This window comes from Nycticebus coucang, chromosome 9, assembly GCF_027406575.1.
Source record: "Nycticebus coucang isolate mNycCou1 chromosome 9, mNycCou1.pri, whole genome shotgun sequence".
Classification (NCBI taxonomy): Eukaryota; Metazoa; Chordata; class Mammalia; order Primates; family Lorisidae; genus Nycticebus; species Nycticebus coucang.
The window spans coordinates 47,720,515-47,735,908 of NC_069788.1; the positions used below are offsets into that span (position 1 = coordinate 47,720,515).

At 51.5% G+C, this 15,394-nt stretch overlaps 3 protein-coding genes across 7 annotated transcripts; 2 read left to right on the top strand and 1 right to left on the bottom strand.

Annotated features, from left to right (window-relative positions):
• The first annotated feature begins 7 nt into the window (after positions 1-7).
• DDAH2 (dimethylarginine dimethylaminohydrolase 2) lies at positions 8-3,405 on the top strand. 2 transcript variants are annotated; one of them, XM_053601394.1, is made up of 7 exons: positions 8-1,091; positions 1,229-1,593; positions 1,713-1,812; positions 1,936-2,009; positions 2,169-2,288; positions 2,813-2,962; positions 3,112-3,405. In XM_053601394.1, exons 2-7 carry the CDS (start codon positions 1,297-1,299, stop codon positions 3,226-3,228), a joined length of 858 nt encoding a protein of 285 aa, XP_053457369.1. In that variant the 5' UTR covers positions 8-1,091; positions 1,229-1,296; the 3' UTR covers positions 3,229-3,405. The 2 variants fall into 2 exon arrangements, with proteins under 2 accessions (XP_053457369.1, XP_053457368.1); XM_053601393.1 differs by having other exon boundaries at positions 8-411.
• Positions 3,406-8,008: 4,603 nt separating this feature from the next.
• MPIG6B (megakaryocyte and platelet inhibitory receptor G6b) lies at positions 8,009-10,160 on the bottom strand. 4 transcript variants are annotated; one of them, XM_053601407.1, is made up of 6 exons: positions 10,093-10,158; positions 9,511-9,858; positions 9,282-9,372; positions 8,881-8,921; positions 8,669-8,748; positions 8,009-8,556 (listed from the first exon to the last, which is right to left on the bottom strand). In XM_053601407.1, exons 1-6 carry the CDS (start codon positions 10,151-10,153, stop codon positions 8,452-8,454), a joined length of 726 nt encoding a protein of 241 aa, XP_053457382.1. In that variant the 5' UTR covers positions 10,154-10,158; the 3' UTR covers positions 8,009-8,451. The 4 variants fall into 4 exon arrangements, with proteins under 4 accessions (XP_053457382.1, XP_053457379.1, XP_053457380.1 ...); XM_053601404.1 differs by having other exon boundaries at positions 8,669-8,767; XM_053601405.1 differs by lacking the exon at positions 9,282-9,372 and having other exon boundaries at positions 8,669-8,767; positions 10,093-10,160.
• A 1,501-nt stretch (positions 10,161-11,661) lies between these two features.
• LY6G6C (lymphocyte antigen 6 family member G6C) lies at positions 11,662-15,359 on the top strand. Its single transcript, XM_053601408.1, has 3 exons — positions 11,662-11,872; positions 14,426-14,536; positions 14,978-15,359. Exons 1-3 carry the CDS (start codon positions 11,821-11,823, stop codon positions 15,190-15,192), a joined length of 378 nt encoding a protein of 125 aa, XP_053457383.1. The 5' UTR covers positions 11,662-11,820; the 3' UTR covers positions 15,193-15,359.
• The last annotated feature ends 35 nt before the right edge of the window (positions 15,360-15,394 follow it).

Sequence of the window (15,394 nt, forward strand, 5' to 3'; positions counted from 1 at the left end):
TGTGCTGGCTCACTGTAGCGCTGTCCTGTGGTCCATGCCATATTTGCGGCCCCGTCGCCTGGGCTGGCCACATCTGGGTGGGCCAGGGCAGGATTCGCAGGGCGGCGCTGACTTCTGACAAGGAGGGGTGTTACAGTGTGGGTGGAATGGGCGCGGCATAACTGGGCGGAATGGGCGTGCCTTTGAGAAGCCCAGCCCTGTCCCGCTTAGACAATGCCCCGGAGCCGCCAGACTGTCGCGACCCCCGCCCCATCGTAGTACAGGATCTCGGCAATCCAAAGGCTTCCTAAAATCCATAGTTCCTAATTCCTAAGGCTTGAAGATTGGGACGTCTTTTCTCACCAACTTTGAACTCGGGGTGGGACCCCAGCCGAGATCACAGCGCGACAGGAGTGGGGGTGGCAGCTAGAGGTGAGTCTGGGGTGAGGGGTGTCCCCTGGGCCGTATGGGGGCCAAAGTTGGGGGGTATAGGTACTCTACCTGCATAGGACAGAGTGCAGGGATCCGACATTTGGGCGCGGACCTGGGCGGGGTGGACTTTAGAGGCAAGATGGACAGGGGGACCCAGTCCTGGAGCCTGGAGTGGCACCCGAGCCCCAGAACCACGCCCACTGTTTCCCCGCCCCTTTCATTTCGTTTTAGACCTCTCCCAGTCCTCTGGGACTAGGTCTGGTAGATACTGGGTCGCGCTAGGGGCAGCGTGACCGACCGGGGGTGGAGAGAGAATGCTTAACTCCTTAAGCTCTAATTCCTCCCTCCATTCCCTGCCCCTTTCTCCCTGCCTCACTGGGCATCCAGGACTTCCATTCCTCTAAGGCCCTGACTCTCCCCAGCTTTCTTGTCCCATAACTCCTGTGGGTCCTGGGCCAGACTTAAGGTCCCTACAGCAGCGTCCTGGTGAGGGTTAAGGGGGCGGGGCCGCTGCATTTTTGGGGAGTGAGCGCATCCTAGCGGCTGCCAAGAGGGGCGTCCGTCAGGGTCCTCACGAAGCCCTCGCGCAGGGGGCAACAGGTGTTTTGGAGATTAAGGATCCCCAGCCTTATTTCTCGGATTCCTCTTAAAGAAGCAGACCCGAGAGGGTGAAGGGTAGAGTGAGTCTATAAGAGAGGAAGATCGGGAAGGGGGTGGAGCGCCCAGAGATGGCGGAAGACCTGGGTGCTCTTAACCACCCCCCCACACCCTTCTCTGCATGTCTTTTTCTGCCTCCCCCCTTTTATGTTTCTTCCAGACAGGCGAAGTAAAAAGAGAGAAAACTAACAAATCAGTGGAGCAGGAGGGGGCGTCTGTGTGAATGGGATGGGGACACCGGGGGAGGGGCTGGGCCGCTGCTCCCATGCTCTGATCCGGGGGGTCCCAGAGAGCCTGGCGTTGGGTGAAGGTGCAGGGGCTGGCCTGCCATCTCTGGACCTGGCTAAAGCTCAAAGGGAGCACGGGGTGTTGGGGGGTAAACTGAGGCAGAGACTGGGGCTGCAGCTGCTAGAACTGCCTCCTGAGGAGTTCCTGCCACTGGGACCACTGCTCGGTGACACAGCTGTGATCCAAGGGGACACGGCCCTAATCACACGGCCCTGGAGCCCGGCTCGCAGGCCAGAGGTGAGCAGCAAGACAAGGGTGGAATGGGGGAAGAGCTGGAGGAGCTGGATGTCTGGGGCTTTGGGGAAGAATTAGGGGTGAGAATGTCTCGGCCCTGAGTTCTCTTCTCCTGCCCTAAGGTTGATGGAGTCCGCAAAGCCCTCCAGGACCTGGGGCTTCGAATAGTGGAGATAGGAGATGAGAACGCGACGCTGGATGGCACCGACGTTCTCTTCACTGGTGAGGCGAGGGTGCGGCACTCCCTGGGTCTTGGGCACAAGAAAGCAGGGCAGGGGAAACTGAGTTGTCTCGGATCTTGTTTCTAACTCCCGCCCTCAAACCTCCTTGGCCTCCTGGACTTAGGTCGGGAGTTTTTCGTAGGCCTCTCCAAGTGGACCAATCACAGAGGAGCTGAGATGGTGGCGGACACATTCCGGGTGAGAAGCGTGACCAGCCCTGGGAGGAAATGGGGGCACAGGCGGGAGCCAGAAGAGCCTGAGAGCCCTCTGGGGAGGGAGAGGCTGATGGCAGCTGATGTTCGAGGGTATCTCCTCGCCCTTCCCTTGCCCCTGAATAACTTCCTTTGCTCTCCTAAGGACTTTGCCGTCTCCACTGTGCCAGTCTCAGGCCCCTCCCATCTGCGCGGCCTCTGCGGCATGGGGGGACCCCGCACTGTTGTTGCGGGCAGCAGCGACGCTGCCCAAAAGGCTGTCAGGGTGAGGAGGGACAGGGCTGGGTGGGGAGGAACTGGGCGGGGCCAAACAAAAATAGACTGGCACAGGATAGGGAGGCAAGGAGCTGGTAGGCTTAAGTAATTAGCCCCATCCCTGCCCTCACGGGGCTGTCAGTCTACTACCAAAGAACACACTCGTAAATAAGTTACAAGTACCGCCGGGAGACTGCAGAACATGGATGATTAACTTGCTCTTCCAGAGATTCAGGAAACTCCCCAGAAGTGGCATCTAAGCTTAACTCTAAGGATGGAAAGGGCAGACAGGTGGGGGCTGGAGAAGGGAAGAAGAGAGGAGCAGGTGAAAAGACTGAATGTGAGTCCAAATTGGAAATTAGCGAAGGTAACTAAAGGTTAGAACAGTGGCTGACACACAATAAACTTATGAGCTTTCTTTCATTATTATGCCACAAATGTAACTCTATCCCCAGCCTTTAGTGGTGGCAGGGCAAGCAGACTCAATTACGGAGAGACACTAGACTTGAATGCTTCCTCTTTTCTCTTCCCCAGGCAATGGCAGTGCTGACAGACCACCCATATGCCTCCCTAACCCTCCCAGATGATGCAGCTGCTGACTGTCTCTTTCTTCGTCCTGGGTTGCCTGGTGTGGCCCCTTTCCTCCTACACCGTGGAGGTGGGGACCTGCCCAACAGCCAGGAGGTGAGGAAGGCAGGAGCTCCACCAACAGCCACCAAAGGAAGGAGTTTCAAGCTTTCCTAATGGGAGGAAAGAGGGTGGTGGGGTCCCTCTGAGCTGGCTCTGGCCTCTACTTCTTACTCCTCTCTCCCCATTCTATGTCCTCCCTGTAGGCACTGCAGAAGCTCTCTGATGTCACCCTGGTACCTGTGTCCTGCTCTGAGCTGGAGAAGGCTGGTGCTGGACTCAGCTCCCTCTGTTTGGTGCTTAGCACACGCCCCCACAGCTGAGGGACTGGCCTTGGGGTAGGGCAGCATAGGAAGTATAACAGGAGGGTTAGAGGATGGTGAATAGGCAGTAGTGGAAAGAGGCCTCAAGATGGGGGAAGGGTAGAATGTAGGGGAAAAGAACAAGGGTCACTGGATGAGTCCCCTCTCTCAGATCAATAAAATGTAATTGACCTTTTAGACTGAGCTGTGGCTGGTGTCTTACTGAGGCACAGTGATGGGGCAGAACTAAAACCTGAGGTTGGGGTCAGTGCACGGAAGTCCTCTTTCATTCAAAAATTTCTCCTTAGGCACCTACTGACTCATTTGCCCAACCATGTCATAGGAGCTTGGGCACAAGGTAGAATTTCTATTGTGGCAAATGTGTCCAGGGCAGAGAAGAGACTGTGTAGGTAGATCACTCACTGAGTTTATCTAAATGTCAGAGCCAGGCGTGATGGCTCACTCTGGGAGGCCAAAGCTGGCGGATGAGCCAAAGCCTGAGCTCATGAGTTTGAGACTAGCCTGAACCAGAGTGAGACCTGGTCTCTAAAAATAGCCAGGTATTGTGGTGGGTGCCTGTAGTCCCAGCTACTTGGGAGGCTGAAGCAAGAGACTCTCATGAGCCCAAGAATTTGAGGTTGCTGTGAGTTATGATGCCACAGCACTCTACCTAGAGTGACAAAGTAAAATTCTATCTCCAAATAAATAAATGTCAGATGATTCAGAGGCTGGTAGTTACTATTCCACCCCAATTTGATATATAACAAAATGATACTTCTAGGGACATTCATTTTCATTTGCTCATTTACTGAGGCTTAGCAGTGATATCAAAAGGGTCAGTCTCCATGCACTGTGATGTCAGGGAACTCACAGCACATGAAGATTTCTTACAAACTGAAATACAAGTTTGATGGAACAATTCACAGGAAGCTATTTCTATGAGGGAAATAAGGGGGCTCCCTAGGGCATCAAAGTGTATGCAAGGGTAGGCAAGGAGAATCAGGAAGAGCTTCCCAGAAAGGCCACACTTGAACTCAGTCCTGAGGATAAATAAGAATTAGCTAGGCAGGTAGTGTGGGGGAGGGAAAAGGGTAATTCAGGAAGAAGGAATTGTATTAGGCAAAGGCATATTTTGGGGCGGGGGAGAAATTCTCTAAGGCTGGCATGTTGTGTGCATGTGTAGTGACAGAAATAAGCCTGGACAGTTAAAAAAGTACTGTAGCAGGGCAGCGCCTGTGGCTCAGTCGGTAGGGTGCCGGCCCCATATACTGAGGGTGGCGGGTTCAAACCCGGCCCCAGCCAAACTGCAACCAAAAAAATAGCCGGGCGTTGTGGCGGGCGCCTGTAGTCCCAGCTACTCGGGAGGCTGAGGCAAGAGAATCGCTTAAGCCCAGGAGTTGGAGGTTGCTGTGAGCTGTGTGAGGCCACAGCACTCTACCAAGGGCCATAAAGTGAGACTCTGTCTCTACAAAAAAAAAAAAAAAAGTACTGTAGCATATTGTACCCAAAGCCAAGGCCCATGGGTACAGAGCTGAAGATTAAGGAGAAAAATACTGCAGTTCTGAAAAAAGCACTTGGGAAGGATTTCTCTGGCTTCAGAAAGCAAAGGCAGGCTGGGCATGGTGGCCTGGTGGCTCAAGCCTATAATCCCAGCACTCTGAAAGGCCAAGACTGGTGGTTAGTCTGAGCAAGAGCAAGACCTCGTCTCTGAAAAATAGCCAGACCCCATAAATGCATCAGTGTACAAAGTTATGATTTAATAAAAAATAAGTACAAATAAAAATAAATAAAAAAATAGCTGGGCACTGTGGCGGGTGTCTGTAGTCCCAGCTACTTGGGAGGCTGATGCAAGAGAATTGCTTAAGCCCAGTAGTTTGAGGTTGCTATGAGCTATGATGCCATAGCACTCTACCAAGGGCAACAAAGTGAGACTCTGTCTCAAAAAAAAAAAAAGAGGGCGGCACCTGTGGCTCAGTGAGTAGGGCGCCGGCCCCACATACCGAGGGTGGCGGGTTCAGACCCAGCCCCAGCCAAACTGCAACAACAACAACAAAATAGCCGGGTGTTGTGGCGGGCGCCTGTAGTCCCAGCTGCTCAGGAGGCTGAGGCAGGAGAATCGCGTAAGCCCAAGAACTGGAGGTTGCTGTGAGTCCTGTGACGTCATGACACTTTACTGAGGGTGGTAAAGTGAGACTCTGTCTCTACAAAAAAAATTTAAGAAAAAAGAAAAAAGAAAACAAAGGCAAGGGGTGAGGTGAGGCTGTGGGGAATCTACAAAGGAAATGAGAGTACCTTCAGGTGCCAGTCTTCAACATAGGAAGGGTGTGGCTTTGATAGTGACAATAAGGAAGAAAGACTGGACTTGATTGCTCATTGTGTGGGAGGGAGGGAGGAAGGAGGTCTGCCTGACTCCCAGTTTCTGGCTTGGGCAACTGGGTTGATCAAGAGTGAATGCAGAGGAGGATTAAGTGAGTGGCGTGGGCGACGACAATTGAGTTGAATTTGACCTGTTGGGTACAAAATACCTGGGGCCAGCCAGGTGGGATGTCTGAAGAACAGTATAAAAATCCCAAGTTTGACATGTAAGCTGGAGAGAGTTCTGGGTGCCATTTGTAGAAAAGTGAGGGTGAAGGACTGCTTGTGGATGAGAGCTCTCCAGAAGAGAAGGAAGAGGGTGAAAGGGAAAACTGTGGGGATTGAGAGCAAGAAAGAGGAGTCCAACAGGAAGATACCAGCAGCAAAGAAAAATAGAGTTTAAAGAAGGGAGTAATGGCTTGGTGCCTGTAGCTCAAATGACTAAGGTGTCAGCCGCATACACCAGAGCTGGCAGGTTCGAATCCAGCCGGGGCCTGCCAAAACAACAATGACAACTACAACCAAAAAATAGCTGGGCATTGTGGGGGGCACCTGTAGTCCCAGCTACTTGGGAGGCTGAGGCAAGAGAATCGCTTAAGCCCAGGAGTTGGAGGTTGCTGTGAGTTGAGATGCTACAGCACCCAACCCAGGGGCAAGAGCTTGAGGCTCTGTCTCAAAAAACAAAAAAAAAGAAGGGAGTAATGAAATGAAAGGCCAAGCCAAATGAATGTTAAAAAAATATCTACTAGGCCAGGAACAGTGGCTCATGCCTGTAATCCTAGCACTCTGGGAGGCCGACGCAGGTGAGTTTGAGACCAGTCTGAGTTAGAGCGAGACCCCATCTTTAAAAATAGCCAGGCATTGTCTTGGTGCCTGTAGCTCAGTGAGTAGGGTGCTGCCCATATACACCAAGGCTGGCAGGTTTGAGCCCAGCCAGGGCCTGGTAAACAATGACAACTCCAACCAAAAAATAGCCGGGTGTTTTGGTAGGCGCCTGTAGTCCCAGTTACTCGTGAGGCTTAAGGCAAGAGAATTGCTTTAGCTCAAAGAGTGTGAGATTGCTGTGAGCTGTGACTCCATAGCACTCTACCAAGGGTGATGAAGTGAGACTCTATCTCAAAAAAAAAAAAAAAATGCCAGGCATTGTGGCAGGTGCTTGTAGTCCCAGCTAGTTGGGAGGCTGAGCCCAAGAGGACGAGGTTGCTGTGAACTATGACACCATGGCACTGAACTCCAGGGTGACAACGTGAGACTCTATTTCAAAAAAAAAAAAAAAAAATCTAGATGTGGCCATTATGGAGACAGAGCAGATGGACAATTTCAGCAGACGAGCAGTGGGGATAGAGTTAGGAGAAGAAAATGGAAGAGGCAGATGTATGCTTCTGGTTCAAAAACTTGAACTGTGGCTCAGCACCTGTAGCTCAAGTGGCTAAGGCGCCGGTCCCATACACCAGAGCTGGCAGGTTCGAATCCAGCCTGGGCCTGCCAAAACAACAATGACAACTACAACCAAAAAATAGCTGGGTTTTGTGGAAGGTGCCTATAGTCCCAGCTGCTTGGGAGGCTGAGGCAAGAGAATCGCTTAAGCTCAGGAGTTGGAGGTTGCTGTGAGCTATAACGCCACTGCACTCTACCCAGTGCGACAGCTTGAGGCTCTGTCTCAAAAAAACAAAACAAAACATATTTTTTCCAATTTTAATATCAGGTGTATCCAGATTAAGTAGAATGATTTTGAAGTATTTCTTCTTTTTCTATAGTCTATAAGATTTGTCATAATCGTCTTTTTTTCTTTTTTTTGTCATGATCTTTTTTTGAAATTCTTTTATTTTTATTTATAAATATTAGTTGTCTATTCTTTGATACTTTGGGTAAAAAATAATAAGTTAAATAATGACTCCGTACTGAACCTCAGAGTCAAAGCATTCTATAATAGACATACTCTTCATTCGACAATGTGAATGTTACTTTCTTTGCATTACTGTTATTATTATTGCTTAATACTTTGTTGCAGCAATCATCTGGTTTCTTTTCTGAATGTATTTGTCTTCAGTGTCCTTTGTGAGGTTTTTGTTTCTGGTCCTATCTTAACATGTTTATTGTTGTTAAGTTTTAAGCCTTTTTAGAAAGCAAAAAGTGGAAGCCTAATGAACACATGTATATGTGAAAATAAAAAAATAATAAACTTTGTGAAGAAAAGGGAAGAGATAGAGCAAGTAGGAGTTATTGATGTCTTAAGATGGGGAGATAGAGCTCAATCTGGTTTGGAGAGGACACCAGTGGTGAAGCATACATGGAAGTCATAGGACAGGTGAGGGTAAGTGAAGAAGGAAGTTCAGTGGCAGAGATAGCCTGGAACCCAGGGCTCCTGACTCCCAAGATAGTGCTCATTCCTTTTCTTTTCTTTTTTCTTTCTTTTCTTTTCTTTTCTTTTCTTTTCTTTTCTTTCTTTCTTTCTTTCCTCTCTCTCTCTCTTTCTTTCCCTCCCTCCCTTCCTTCCTTCCTTTCTCTCTTTCTTTCTTTCTTGACAGAGTCTCACTTTGTTGCCCCTGGTAGAGTGCCCTGGTGTCATAGGTCACAGCAACCTCTAACTCTCAGGCTCACGCGATTCTCTTGCCTCAGCCTCCCAAGTAGCTGGGACTACAGGTGCCCACCACAACACCTAGCTATTTTTAGAGATGGAGTCTGGCTCTAGCTCAGGCTGATCTCTAACTTGTGAGCTCAGGTGATCTACCCACCTGGGCCTCCTAACATGTTGGGATTACAGGTGTGAGCCACCGCCCAGCCCTAGTGCTCATTCCTATACCATAGTGCCTTCCTCTTCCAAGTGAGGGGCCAAAAAGGGAAGGAGGATTATTGAGAGCCAGGAGCTCCCAGCTTGAAGGCTTCCCTTCAAACTACAACTGCATAGATGGTGTTGGCATCAGCAGGCACCACTGTGGACAGCCGCAGAGGTCTTTGGAGGGCCATGTAGTCCAGATCCGCATAGAGTAGGTTCTGAAGAAGGAAGAAGAGGAAGGCATGATAGGATGGGCTCCCTAGTCTGACTCCCTTGAGGTCCAGACCCTAAGCTGGTCCACTTTCTTCAGGGATCCCAGCAAGCCCTTACCGGTTCCTGATCCAGGTCCCCTGGAATCTTGGGCTCCTCCTCTTTTACTGGCCTCTGAGGCTCGAGTTTCACCAGTGGAACTATGTGGGGGGGACAGAGCTGAAGGATGGAGAGAAAGTGACCAACTTGTCTGCTCCCAGCAAGGGCTCAGACTCAGATATAAGGGGCGGGGAATGTGCAGGTAGAAAGAAATGGGGTGGAGTTAGTCTCACCAAATCTGGGAGGTGGTCGAAGCGGGGATGGGGGCGAGCGCCTGTAAAGGACATATAAGAGTTTTTAAGAGTCACCAATCCTGTCTCACTAGTTCTCCAAGCCGCTCACAATAGCCCACCAACTTGCAGACTCAGACGGCAGGGGAATAGGGATCCTTAGGCTCCACTCGCATTCGTAGTGGTGCCTGTGCTCTGACTCTGCAGCACTTCCAGCGTGGCTCTTCTAGCCTGTGCTCCACTCGCCAGCCCACGGCCTCTCTCCCAGGTTCTGACCTGTTCCAGTAGTCTCCACGCCCCGCCCAAGGCTCGAGATCTACCTGTTTCGTTGGTGAAGGTTCTAGTCCTGCCCCTCCCGCTTCCGGCCCTCTCTCCCTAAATCAGGCCCCGCCCCTTGTGCTCACCAGCGCAGCCACCAGACCACGCCCAAAGCTCCCAGTCCCAGCAGCATCACAGCGCCCAGCAGCGGGATCAGCACCTGGGGATACACGGACCCTGGGGGAAAGGCGTGGCGGGTAGGGACGCGGAAGTTAGGGGTTCAACCACCGAGAGCTATCTCTCCTTCTCAGCTCTCCCCCACCTCCCAGTATGAGTCGAAATTAAATCCTGCTGTGTGCACCAGCCTCCGCCTACCGTGGGTAGACTCCGGGACCCGGCAATCGGCCCTGTCCCCCAGCACGTGAAGCACCGTACGGCTCTCGTCCTCGTGGCGGCCTCTGCAGAAAAAGGTGCCCGAATCCCCCGCGCTCAAAAGGAGCTCCAGCTGTCGGATACCAGGGTCCAGGGAGCGTAGGCGCCCGGCGAAGAGCTGGAGCGGAGGCACGGTGGGGATCCCGCTCGTCGAGGCCCACAAGATCGGGCGGCGTCCTTTGGACAGGCCCTTGCAGGCCGGGAAACTAGGCGCCCAGGCCCAGCGGATGGGGTGTGAGACCCCTCCGCAGGAGAGATTCACCCGGTCCCCAGGGCGACCGTCCAGAGAAGCTAGAGGAAGCCGGAGGCGGTAGTTAGGCCGTCTTCAACCCCATGTCCTCTTCCTGACTTTCCTTGCCCATCCCTACATATACCTTGATGCTCTAGGGAGCCCCCTTATTTCCTTCTCTCCTCTGTACTCTGGCCATCCGGGATCTTCACACAACACACTCAGTCCCCCTAGGTGAGCTCTTTTCAGTGCTCGTGTCTTTCCATGCCTATCACGCTCTCCCGGGGATCGCTTACCTCCTAGGTCCCCTTGGGCCCTTGAGAGCAGCAGAGGCAGTAGCTGCAGAAACAGGGCCATAGTTGGAATGTGGATGCGGTGGACAGTGGAGGCGAGTGAGTCAGCCGGGGAGACCGGAGGGAAGCTGGGGGCGGCGGCGGGGTGGGGGGTGGAGATGGTGGGGCTGGGGGCTGCGATAAGAGCGGAGGCGGGGCCACCAACTGCCTGGATCCCTTTGGGAATCCTCGTAGGCAAACTCACAATCTTCAACAATGCTCACTTAAAATTTGTGCTCCAACCGTTTACACAAACACTTTTGTCTTAACTCCTCCAGTATAGCAGCCGCTGGGAGCACCATGAATTCCACTGCCTGAGTTCAAATCCTGACTTGCCATCTACTAGCGGCATGATCTGGCCAAACCATTTAACCTGTTTTCTCAACTGTAGAATGGGGATAAAAGCACCTATCTCACAGAGTATTGTGAGAAGTAAATAAAGTATTTCACATAAACCGCCTAGAACAATGGCTGACACATAGGAACATTACTTAAGCGCTTGCCATTATTATTATTTCCATTCTTATTTTAGCTTCTACCTCACCTTTCCGTGCCCACGCTGTCCCTCCCGGCCGCGGTGCCCCGCCCAAGTCGACAGGTTTTGATTGGAGAGACGCTTTGAAACAAGTGCATACGCCCACACCGAGGGCTCCAGCAGCCCTCACTAGACTGTAGCGACCCAGGCCACGCCAAGCCCAAGTGGAGCCGTGATGAAGTCCTGAGAACCTTGGGCTGGGGGTGCTGAGGCAAACCCTCCCTAGCAGGCAGGGCTTTGGCTCTCCTCCACGTGCAGCCCCAGCCCCACCCCCTCCCATCACAGAAGCCCTCAGTGACGTCGCAAACCCTTCATTCTGTGGCTGAACAGGGATTGGGAAGCCTGAGTGGAGGCTGAATCGAGATAATCCAGCCGTTTCCATCTTCAATTTTTCCGGCATGTTCTATGCATGCCTCCGCCAGGGACTCAAATTTGGCAGTTAATTTGTACCTCATTCCATTGTTCATTTCCCAGGCAGGAACCAGCAGAAGTTACCACCATGGTCATTGTAAATAACAAAGGAGTCTTTGGGGATACTCCCTCAGAGGACTGGGCAGTTAGGACTCCAGCTGGGGGCCAGGAGGGGAATCCTGGCCTGAAACCAAGCACCAACATGGAGTTGGTGGGCCAGGCGCGGTTGCACACGCCTGTAATCCCAGCACTTTGGGAGACTGAGGTGGTGGATTGCCTGAGCTCACAGGTTCAAGACCAGCCTGAGCCAGAGCAAGACCTCGTCTGTAAAAAGTAGCCTGGCGTTGTGGCGGACGCCTGTAGTCCCAGTTACTTGGGAGGCTGAGACAAGAGAATCGCTTAAGCCCAGGAGTTTGAGGTTGCTGTGAGCTATGACACTACAGCACTCTAGCCTAGGTGACAAAGTGAGACTCTATCTTTAAAAAAAAAATGCAGTTGGCCTCTAGTGGCACCTATCCTCCTCATCCCTCTCTCCATCCCCACTCCCAACCCTGTTCAGCCCCTCCCCCCTGGTCTTTGCCTCTTGTCTGCTGTGTGTAACTGGGAGGGAGGGGCTACCAGAGGCAGGGAAGGGTGGAGCCTCTGGGATTATAAATTCCAAAAAGGCCGCTCAACTCCCAGAGCCTGGTCCCAGAAAATCTACTCTGTCAGCTGCTGCAGCTGCTACCATTCTCAAGACTCTCACAATGAAAGGCCTTTTGCTGCTCACCCTATCTGCTCTGCTCTGCTGGGTCTCAGGTAAGTGCATGGGGGCCCCAAAGACCTGGTTCACCTGGTCAGGACCCTTATGCCCAGACCTACCTGCTGCCTTGCACTACCCACTACTCAAGATCCCAAGCACCCCACTGGCTCAGCTCTCCTGAGTCTCCAGGCTTCCCTGTGACAGGCTCCTTGCTCCATTGCTCAAATTCCTAGGTCTCCATCTGCCCTCTTCACCTCCAAGAAAAAGACCCACTTTTCTCACCTGTCAGGGATCTGGGTCCACTGTTCCCCACTCCAGGCTGCATCCTTAGAAACTCTGTTATCCAGTTCCCCAACCAGGCCCATTTCAATATGCAGTTCTCCAGGATCCAGATTACCTGTCTTCTCCTCTCACCTCCTGCGCTCAGCACAGCAGGGTGTTTCTCTCAGACTAGGCATCCAGCCTCAGCTTTCCTTTGTACCCCACCCTTCCCATCTACTCTATCAAGGAGTTAGGCACTCAGTCCCTCGGCTATGGCTTCCCTCCACCCCTATCCCACCCCACCATGGGTTGCACACCTCCTTTCCTACCAGGGAGGCAAGAACTTTCTGGCACCAAGGACCTCTTTGAGCTTCCCATGGACATAGGGAGTTTTTCTGAGGCTTCAATGGAGGGGATGCCAGGGCCATTCACAACCAGGGTAAGATGGGTTTCACTGAGGTATTCTTACCAGGCTCCTCTACCCTTGGACTGACCTCTTCTACAAACCTTGCATACCACACCTTGAATTAGCTAAAGCAGGAGCATTGGTATGCCACCTTCTGCACCAGGCCTCATTCCCTTGTACCTCTCCTACCCTTTGGGGGGAGCCCTCAAGCCAGGCTGCAACTGTGTCTTGGCAGTGCATTTTGGTAAACTGCTAAGACAGAATCTGACCATCTGTCTCCCAGTTATTATTCCTTTCTGCAGAAGAGCTGCTGTGGCAAGAGGATTCCATTCAGGTCTGATTCCTCTTTCCAGGCTCTTGCCAACTCCAGGAGGCAAAGAGTAAATTGCTAAAGCAATTCTGGCCACAGGTCACTTTCTTGTTGGTCAAGTTCCAAGGCATTTTTCTGACAGTGTTGTAACCTCCATGATTTTTTTTTTTTTTTTGAGTCTTACTCTGTCACCCTCAGTAGAGTGCCATGGTGTCATAGCTCATAGCAACCTCAAAACTCTTGAGGGTTTGAGAGATCCTCTTGCCTCAGCCTCCCATCTAGCTGGGACTATAGGCATGTGCCACAACGCCTGGCTAGTTTTTATTATTATTATTATTATTATTAGTAGTAGTAGTAGTAGTAGTAGTAGTAGTAGTAGTAAAGACAGGCCTCACTCTTGCTCAGGCTGGTCTCCAACTCCTGAGCTCAAGGGATCTACCTGCCTCAGTCTTCCTAAGTACTAGGATTACAGGCACAAGCCAGCCACTGCACTCAGCTCTCCATGATTTTTGTTTGTTTGTTTGTTTTTTGAGAAAGTCGTACTATTTTGCTCTTGGTAGAGTGCCGTAGTGTCACAGCTCACAGCAACCTGAAACTCCAGGGCTTAAGCGATTCTCCTGCCTCAGCCTCCTGAGTAGCTGGGACTATAGGTGCCCGCCACAATGCCCAGCTATTTTTTGGTTGCAGTTATCATTGTTGTTTAGCTGGCCCGGGCCCAGGCTCGAACCCGCCACCTTCAGTGTATGTGGCCGGCACCCTATGTGGCTGAGCTATGGGTGCTGAGCCTCCCTGTGATTTTTATTTTGTTTTATTTTATTTTATTTCTATTTATTTATTTATTTACAGTTTTTGACCAGGGCTGGGTTTGAACCTGCCACCTCCAGCATATGGGGCCAGCGCCCTACTCCTTTGAGCCACAGGCGCTGCCCAGCCCAGGATTTTTATTTTTAATATATCTCCCTCTTTCAAGTCTCTATCTTCTCCCCTGACACCTCATTCCTTCCCCCGTGGTATCCTCACATTCCATCTATCCCCAGCCCCATTTTTTGTTTGTTTGTTTGTTTGTGTGTTTGTTTTTAAGACAGAGTCTCACTTTGTCACCCTCAGTAGAGTGCTCTGGCGTCATAGCTCACAGCAACCTCTAACTCTCGGGCTCAAGGGATTCTCTTGCCTCAGCCTTCCAAGTAGCTGGGACTACAGGTGCCCACCATAACACCCAGATATTTTTTTAGAGAATGGGGGTCTTGCTCTAGCTCAGGCTAGTTTCAAACTTGGAAGCTCAGGCAATCCATCCACCTCGGTCTCCTAAAGTATTGGGATTACAGGCGTGAGCCACTGCGCCAGTCCTACCTAGCCCTGTGTTTTTGTTTGTAGCTCTGACCCTCTTGAGTCATCCCAAACGGGGTGGAGTTGAAAGAAGATACTCAGGGTGTGGGTTTTTCACAAAGGCAACACCTCTTTTCTACTTTGGCTGCATCACTCACCTGCTTTGTCTCTACTGGACAAAAGAGTCAAACAGGTCTGAACACCTACTCAATTGGCTCTTCTCCACCCTCTTTCCACATCCCAGCTCAGCTTTTCCCCAAGTAAGTCAGAGAGCCCATCACCTCAGCCTGACTCATGTCTCTGCAGCTGACATTCGCTGTCACTCCTGCTACAAGGTCCCTGTGCTGGGCTGTGTGGACCGTCAATCGTGCCGCCTGGAGAAAGGACAACAATGCCTGACAACCCATGTATACCTCGGTAAACATCCCCTTCTTTAGTGGGGAGAGAGGGGTGGAAGATTCTATGACTGAGACTGAGACCCAACTGGGGCTAAGACTGAGACAGAATAGAGAATTATAGCAATGATAATATTTGGTCAAAAATTATTATGTACCAGACACTATCCTATATCTTTACACGTATTGTTTCAATTAGTGTTCGTGACAACCCTATGATACTGGTGCTATTACTAGGGACAGTAAGAGGGACAAGGCCTCATGACCAGCACATGATAGGACTGAGGTGGGAGGCAGGTAAGGAAGTATAGGAGGAAGATTAGACAGAGGAGAGATAAAATCAGGGAGGGCCAGGGCAGACTTGGGGGTGAAGGATGTTTGTGTGGGTGTATGGGTTGGGGAGGGAGATACAGGCATGCCATGTGCCCAACACAGCTGACCTCCTGCCCATTTGTACCCCTAGGTAAGATGTGGGTTTTCTCCAACCTGCGGTGTGGCACACCAGAACACCCTTGTCAAGAAGCTTACAACCAAACCAACAACAAGCTGGGCCTGACCTATAACACTACCTGCTGCAACAAGGACAACTGTAATAGTCCAGCCCCACGGCCTACTCCGGCTTTGGCCCTCATCTTTTTCACATCCTTGGCTGGCCTTGGCCTCTGGCTGATGCACTGAGACTCACTCCATGGCTGCTCCTCCTCCCACCTGCCTTAGCCTGAGCCTCTATCCCTGTGTCTGTGTTTCCCTTAGCTTCCCAGAATAGTCTCTCCCTAGCTCCCTTTGCTCTGAAATGCTTTTCCCCAGTCCCTGCCCTTCCTTTAATTAAACAGTACCCCAGCGTGCTCTCCTTCTCCATTCTTCCTGCCCACTCCCTCCA